At 41.6% G+C, this 8,734-nt stretch overlaps 1 protein-coding gene across 1 annotated transcript in view; it reads right to left on the bottom strand.

The window, feature by feature from the left end:
* Positions 1–4,214: 4,214 nt before the first annotated feature.
* LOC125484896 (TSC22 domain family protein 1-like) overlaps positions 4,215–8,734 on the bottom strand; it is a 57,582-nt gene continuing 53,062 nt past the window's right edge. Inside the window, exon 5 of the mRNA XM_048605479.1 lies at positions 4,215–4,676. Coding sequence (XP_048461436.1) covers positions 4,458–4,676 — 219 coding nt within the window. The 3' untranslated portion in view covers positions 4,215–4,457. The remainder of the gene's footprint in view (positions 4,677–8,734) is intronic.

The following is an 8,734-nucleotide window of genomic DNA, read 5'->3' as shown; positions in this document are numbered from 1 at the left end:
GCCCAGAACCAAAACCCTATAACCCACCTAAGCTACACATCCCTGAACACTACAGGCAATTTAGCATGGCCAATCCACCTAACCTGCACATCTTTGGACTGTGGGAGGAAACCGGAGCACCCGGAGGAGGTCAGTAGGATATTAATGGATATTAATCATCTGGATTTGGATGTACAGGGCACAATTGCAGATGACAGAAAACTTAAAACTGTTGTCAACTGGAAAGAGAATAGTAACAAACTTCAGGAGGACATGGACAGGAGAGTGAAATATTTCAAGGCAGCAGAACAGGTTGAGAAAGTGCAGAAAGAGGCAAATGATATTTTTGGCTGGGTGAAATACAATTGAGGAAAATGTAACATGGTATATGTTGACAGGATCAAGGAGAGAAAAGGATATATTTACAAAGTGTATAGAAGTGTGAGGCATCTGGGATAGATTGGTGTATAATAGGGGAGATGCTGGTGTAGAGGTAATGTCACTGGATTAGTGTCAGAAGTCACTGGTGAAGTTCCAGAAGACTGGAGAGTGGCTAATGTTGTTCCATTGTTTAAGAAAGGTAGCAAAGGCAAGCCAGGGATCTACAGGCCAGTAAGCCTCATATCAGTGGCAGGCAAGTTATTGGAGAGGATACTGAGGGACAGGATCAAGCAACATTTGGATAGTCAAGGTCTGATTAGGGATAGTCAGCATGGATTTGTGCACGAGAAGTCATGTCTGACAAATCTCTGAGAGATTTTTGAAGAGGTAACCAAGATGATAGATGAGGGTAGGGCAGTGGATGTTGTCTACATGGACTTTAGTAAGGCCTTTGACAGGGTCCCGCATGGCAGGCTACTCATGAAGATTAGGTTACATGGGATTCAGAGAGAACTAGCTAATTGGATTCAAAATTAATTCGATGGTAGGAAGTAGAGGATGATGGTTGAAATTTGTTTTTCAGACTGGAGGCCTGTGACTAGTGGTGTGCCATAGCGGTTGGTGCTGGGACCTTTGTTATTTGTTATTTACATAAATGATCTGGATGTGAATGTACAAGGCATGATTAGTAAGGTTGTGGATGATACAAAATTAGGATGTAACATTGATAGCGAGGAAGGTTATCAAAACTTACAGAAGGATCTTGATCAAATAGGAAAGTGGGCTGAGGACTGGCAACTGCAATTCAATACAGATAAGTGTGAGGTGTTTCACTTCAGAAAGTCAAACCTAGGTAGCACTTATACAGTAAATGGTAAGTAGAGGAGTGTTGTGGAACAGAGGGACCTAGGAGTACAAGTTCATAGTTTGATGAAAGTAGCATCACAGGTGGACAAGATGGTGAAGAAGGCATTTAGCATGCTGGCCTTCATCAGTTGAGGCATTGAGCATACCAGTTGGGATGTTATGTTACAGTTGTATAAGTCGTTGGTGAGGCCACACATGGAGTATTGTGCCCAGTTTTGGTCACCGTTTTATAGGAAAGATATTATTAAAGTGGAAAGTATGCAAAAAAGATTTACAAGGATATTGCCAGGACTAGTAGGCCCGAGTTATAGGAAGAGGTTGGCCAGGATAGGACTTTATTCCTTGGAACGTAGGAGAATGAGGGTGACCTTACTGAGGTGTATAAAATCATGAGGGGCATAGATAGGATGAATGCTTATAGTCTTTTTCCCAGGGATGGGAAATTGAAAACTAGAGGGCATAGGTTTAAGGTGAGAGGGGATAGCTTGAAGAAGGACCTGAGGGGCAACTTCTTCACACAGAGAATGATACGTATATGGAATGGGCTGCCGGAGAAAGTGGTTGAGGCTGATACATCAGTAACATTTAAAAAAACATTTGGATAGGTATATGAGTGACAAAGGATTAGAGGGATATGGACCGAATGCGAGTAATTGGAACTAGCTGATTGGGCACCATGGTCAGCATGGACCAGTTTGGGCCTGTATCCATGCTATATTACTCTATGACTCCATAAGTCACACAACACCAGGTTATAGTCCAACAGATTTATTTGAAATCAAATAAAGCTATTGTACTACAATCTGGTGTTGTGTGACTTCTGACTTTGTCCATCCCAGTCCAACACCAGCACCTCCACATCACTGGATTAGTGAGGTAACACTGTGAGGACATAGTTTTGTTTTCCCACCTCAGTGGCTGGTGGATTTTAAATTCAATGAATAAATCTGGAATCTAAAGTTAGGCATGGTAATGGGTCAAGGTGGGCAATTGTGTTTAGAAAACATCTAGATCACTGATGTCAATTAGGAAAATAAGTCTGCCACCTTTACCTGGTCTAGTCTACATGTGATTCTAAACCCACAGCAATATTGTTGACTTTTAACTGCTGTTGAAATGGTCGTGTCACTTACCTGGGCAATTAGGGAAGGATAACAAATGATGGCCTTGCAAACAACACTCAATCTATGAATGAATAAAGGAGAAAAATATTTCAAGACTGAAGAACGGGTTGAGAAAGTGCAGAAAGGAGCAAATGAAATCTTTGGCTTTAGTAATGGGGACATAAAATGTCTACGAAAGAAAAACATGCAAAAGTGCAAATGAAATGCAGATTCTGGCGAATGGACACAGTCAACAGGTCTAGCATGGAAGACGTAAATTATATAAGAAACAATTTGCTAAAAATTACTGAAATTCAAACATTGTACAGTAATGACATTGAGAATATACACTGTTCCAGTCTATATTACCTCAATGATAGAGTATAGGCAGAGAGGGAGGACAATTTCTGAATTTTCTTTTAAGGAAAATGTTCTTGATCAGTATCTTTCCAGCCAATTGAAAAAAGAGCCTTTGCTGAATCTGGTTCTAAGGAATGAAATGGGTGAAGTGTCAAACATGACCATTTGTGGAATATTGATCATAATGATCAGAGACAAAGTAGAGAGATAATTTGAGTACAGCAATGAAACTGTCTTGCTGAAGTTTTAAAGAACACTGTTGAAAGCACAGCTGGAGTATTCTAAACAGCTTTGCTGCTCTTACCTAAGAAAGGATACATTGGCTAGAGAGGAAGTCCAATGCAGGTTCTCCACACAGATTTCCTGGGATGGCAAGACTGCCCTCTGAGCAGAAATTGAGGAGATGGGACCAAATGCAGGCCCTGCCAGCAACACTCAAACCCCATGAAAGAGTAAAGAAAAAATGTTTGAGGCAGCAGAGCAAGTTGTAAAAGAGTTACATGAAGCAGATGGTATCTTGGCAATTATTAATAGGATAGAAAACTCAAGATGATAAGAAAGATCCTGTGAATGGTGGAAATGGAAATAGAAAACGCCAAAAAAATCTCATCAGGTGAGGCAGTATCTGCATAGAGAGAGAAGGTAGGGAGTGAGAAACTGAATTCATTGATTGAATGTTTGAAAACCAGAGGATATCTAATCTAAGGTGAATAACAAAAGAACTAAGATCAACATGGGGAAAAGCATTTTTACACAGCAAGTGGTTAGGGCCTGAAGGAATGGGGATGCAGGTTCAATCAAGGCATTTCAAAGGAATTGAATAAGTAATTAATAAATAAAATTTGCAGGGTTACAGGGAAAGGACAGGGGAGTGCATTTAGCTGAATTGCAGAATCAGGTGTAGACATGACAGATAAAATGGCCTTCTTATATAAATATGCTATAATTAGAGGAAAGAGATTTTGCCCAAACACAAAGAGACCAGATTACAGAACAGCTCAATTTATTATATTGTATATCATCGACTTACACACATGCACTTAACAGCCAAGGGACAAAATAAAATCCCGCTCATATGACCCTGAGCCACAATCTGTGGTTTGTGACCTTCTCACAGTCCTCCCAGCAGCAGTATGAAAAACTGTCCCTCTGATTGGTTCCTAATGTTCACCATTCCTATAACAACAAGCCAGTTCCCAAAGGGAAGTTGAGATCCTCTTTCTCAAACTCACTGGTAAAGATAACATTGGATTCTGCAGTACAACTTTGGCTATATGAGCCCAGTAATATCAGGTTGAAGACTGATCACACCACTAATGTAAACATAAGTGACTCAGTCACAGGATTCTGGCAAGAACACAAGGTAGCTAATGTGGTATACACCACAATACGTGGGAGATTCAGTATCTCAGAACCTCACCACTGTCTGAGTTACTCTTTACAACAGAAATGATCAGGTGAAACAGTGATAGTTTCTGAGCCTCACTTTCCCTTGGTCCTGGCCAGTGTGGAAGTGCTGTGGCTTCTGTGGCTTCAACCTTAAAGGAATGATACCATGATACCTCTGACCGAACCCACCCTCTTCCCTTGCTCATTCCATACCCAATGAAAAATTTGCTTATTGGAGGTTGACAATTATGTTGACGAATATTGCATCCTATGGAATGCCCACCTGGTTAGGCCCAGCTGTAGCCTTGGTCTCTCTCTTACAAAAGTCAATACTCTGATGTGGTCCTGTTTCTCCCAGAGTGGCTTCTTAACCCAGCCTCAGTATATTGCGTGATCTGGGGACGCAACCTTTGCATCAGTTTCACTGTATCTGTCCTGCAACTGAAGTTTCTGGAGCTGTTCAGGACTGAGCAGTTTCTTCAGCAAGCTGTTCTCCAGCTCCAGATTTGAGTTCTTCTCCACCAGTTCCTTGATCTGCTCCTTCAACATCCTGACTTCCTCCTGAACTGCAAACATTAGGTGAGTCTTCACCAGGTCCTGCAATTTAACAGAACCCATCCACAACAACTGTTAATACACAAACCATGGTGATTGGACCAAAACATCAGAAGGCAGCCATACTACCCTTGAGCCTGTTTGTCCATTTAAAACATTATATCTGATCTCTGGCCAGGTGCCCACTTTTTGCCCCACATTCTTCAATCCAGGACTTCCTAAAGTAAGGGTCAGGACTGGCAAGTGGGATCACAAGCCATAACTTTCAAGTTGCAAGATTCATTGCAGTAATGGCCGCTGTGGAGATCTAATGAGTTGGAGCAGAGGTACACCTTAACAGTTATCCACTCTCATAACTTGCACACCCCTACTAAAACCCTCTCAGGTCACTTGCCTGCACCTTCATTAACATATGTGTCCCTTCATGCCCCATCCAATGACACAAATCTCCCCCCACCTTTCCACCAAGTGGCACAGGTTTTCCCCTATTCCCCATCCACACTCACAGGTTTCCCTCCACTTTACTACCCAACCCAGTGACACAGGTCTTCCATCACTCCCTGCCCATTCTCACAGATCTTACTGAGGGTTAACAACAATGTTCAAGCTTAATAACAATAGGGAAAAAGTTTGGAAACTCTACGTTAATATCTTTAATTAATAGAAAGCTATCAGTCACAGATTGAAAATTAACAATTAATCTAGCAACTGATGTTTGCAGAAGAGTGCTCCAAAGTTCTCACACATTGTGTTGGGAAACATTTTTTTTTAACATTAGCCCCAAAATGCCTGGTTCTTTTGCAAGGGGTACGATCTCTCGGCCGATATTCTCCAACCAACCAAAATACTTTGTGCCTAGCCTACTTGCTCCCCTTAATACCTTGAAAATTTCAATCAAATTACTCCTGAACTTTATCATTTCTGATGGCCTAGTTTGTATAATCCCTACCCATTAATCTAACTCTTGGAGTTCAAATTAATGTAAATCTAAGTAAATCTACATTGCATACCTACCCCGGCCAGAGTATTTTTGCTACGACCAGGTAGCTGGAATTGAGCATAGTATTCCATAGTACGCTGAACACAGTGCAGAGAGAGGCAGCAAGTTTAAAACGAACAAGGAGAGGGGGGAGCAGCTTCATTCTGAACACAGTGTGAAGGGAGAGAGTAACAAGTATAAAATGCAAGAGTCCATTATAAATGATTTAATAACAGATCACTTGGAAAACAGGATTGAACAGAGTCAGCATGGATTTTCAAAAGGGAGACCACGCTGCAAAAGTACCAAAATTTTTTGAAGTTGTAGCAAGTATAGTTGATAAGGGGGCACCAGTGGATTTTGCTTGCTTATACTTTTTCAAGATTTTCAAGGTCCCATATAAGAGATTAGCATTTAATATTAAAGTGCATAGGATTAAGGCTAGTAAGCTGACATAGAAAGAGAAGTGGTTGGCAGACAAAAGGCAAGAGTAGTAATAAACTGTCTTTTTCTGAGTGACAGTTGGTGACTAGCGGGGTACCACTGGAATCACTGTTTAGGCCCCAATCATTCATGATATATGTTAATAATTTAGATGAGGGAACTGATGTTTCAGTGTGATTTGGGCGAGCTGCAGGCAGTGAAGAAGGCAAATGATATTTTAGCCTTAATAGAAGAAACTGGATCCATTAGAACTGTATTCACTGGAGTGGAGAAGAATGAAGGGAGATCTAACAGAAATCTATAAGATTCTAGCAGGATTAGATAGGATAAATGCTGCAAGGATGTTTCCGATGACCAAGGAGTCCACAATCAGGCGTCATAGTTCAAGGATATGAAGTAGGTGATTTAGAACTGAGGTAAGGAGAAACTTTGTTTTCTGGAGAGTGGTGAGTCTGTGGAATTCTTTGCCACAGAAAATGTTGAGGCAAAAACATTGAATGTTTTCAAGAAGGAGGTGGATATAGTTCTTCAGGCTAAAGGGGTGAAAAGGCATTGGGCGAAAGTGAAAATTCGGTACTGCATTGAATGATCATATTGAAAGGCGGAGCAGTCTCAAAGAACTGAATGGCCTGCTCCTGCTCTTATTTTTCACGTTTCCATGAAGAGTGCTGGGAATGGTTTCATTCTGAACAGAGCACTGAGAGTGGAAGCAGCAAGTCTAAAAAGAGCAGAGACTGGCTTCGTTCTGAATACAGCACTGCAGGAAGAGTCAGCAAGTTTAAGAAGAGCTCAGAGGGCAGGAAGTAGATTCATTCTGAACACAGAGCCTAGAGAGGAGACAGCAAGATTAAAAAAAGTGCAGAGCACGTGAAGTGGCTTTGTTCTAAACACAGTACCCAGTGCAGAGGCAGCAAATTGAAAAAAAGCATGGAGAATGAACAGTGGCTTCATTCTGAGTGACATGCCCAGAGCAGGGACAGCAAACTTAAAAAGTGGTGAGAAAGGAGTGGCTTTAGTTTGAACACAGCACTAAGGGAGGAGGCAACAAGTTTAAAAAGAGACCAGGGAGTAGCTGCGTATTGAACAGAAAACCCAGAACAGAAGCAGCAAGTTTAAAAAGAGTGTGATGAACAGAGAGTGACTTCATTCTGAACACAGCACCTAGAGAAGCTGACTATGAGAAAGAAAATCTATCAGTGATGTCACAAGATATCTGTAAGTTTCTTGGTTTTCAAAAACTGCTGTTTGGGAGTGAATAGCTTAAAGTAAAACAAAGTAAAAAGAAATACTATTTTGGAAGAAGAAGCAGGTTTCAGCAAATTGGGTGGCACGGTGGCTCAGTGGTTAGCACTGCTGCTTCACAGTGCTAGGAACCCAGGTTCAATTCCACCCTCAGGTGACTGGCTGTGTGGAGTTTGCACATTTACCCTGTGTCTGTGTGTGTTTTCTCTGGATGCTCTGGTTTTGTCCCACAGTCCAAAGATGTGCAGGCTAGGTGGATTGGCCATGCTAAATTGCCTATAGTGTCAAGGGATGTTTGGGTTAGATGTAGGGGAATGAGTCAGGGTGGGATGCTCTTCGGAGGGGGGTGTGTGGACTTGTTGGGCTGAATGGCCTGTTTTCACACTGTAGGGATTCTATGATGAAGCCGAACTAGCAAATGGGTGGTAAAATTAAATTTTGTCAACTTAATATAACATAAAAAGTTAAAACCAAAGGAAAATAATATTAATGTAAGTGAAGTAAAGTTAAGTTACTTGTAGGTTTTCATAGTAAGGTTAAATTTATTCCCAAGTTTCAGTGTTAACAGTATGGCAATTCAGCTGGGACAAGGGAGTGTATGTGAGAAATCATGGACATGCCATGTGTTCCAGACAAACACATCTTCAGGAAGTGTCACTGTCTGCACAAGCTTGAGCTCCAGGTTTCAAAGCCTGAACAGCTGATGAAGTTATTTTCATATATTCACAAGGCAGAGGACTATATGAAGAGCATGTCTAAGGAGGTGGTCACTTTGCAGATTAGGAGCATGAAGGTAGAGAGGGAATGGCAATGACTACTTGGCAGAGAGGCAATGTGTGACTGCCAGGCAATCTAAGGAAACCAGGCAGGTAGAGCAGGAGTCTCTTGAATCTATTGTGCTTCCTAATCAGTATTCCATATTGGAGACTGGTGCAGGCCATGATTCCTCGGGGGAGAGCAGCCAGAGAAAAACCCCTAGCACAACAGATGATTCAGCTATACAGAGGAGGAAGAAGAATAACAGAATAGCAATAATGATAGGAAATTCTATAACCAAAAGATCAGACAACCATTACTAGAGTGCAAAATGTGACTCCAGGATGGTGTGTTCCCTCCCAGGTGCCAGGGACAAGGATTTCATGGAACTAATGCAGGATTTCATGGAACTCTGAGGGAGACAGATCAGCCAAAACTCATGATCAACATTGGCATCAATGACATATATAGGAAGAGGGATGAGGATATCGTCAATGTGAGGACTATACATGACAATGTTGTCAATATGGGGACTGTAAATGAGGACATTGTCAATGTGGACGCTGTACATGACAATATTGTGAATGTGGGATTGTAGATGAGTATGAGAGATAGTAGGAACTACAGATGCTGGAGAATCCGAGACAACAAGGTGCAGAGCTGGATGAACACAGCAGGC

This window comes from Rhincodon typus, chromosome 14 (assembly GCF_021869965.1).
Source record: "Rhincodon typus isolate 14 chromosome 14, sRhiTyp1.1, whole genome shotgun sequence".
Taxonomy (NCBI): Eukaryota; Metazoa; Chordata; class Chondrichthyes; order Orectolobiformes; family Rhincodontidae; genus Rhincodon; species Rhincodon typus.
Note: the sequence above shows the minus strand (reverse complement) of the source record. Positions and strands in the feature narration are given on the sequence as shown.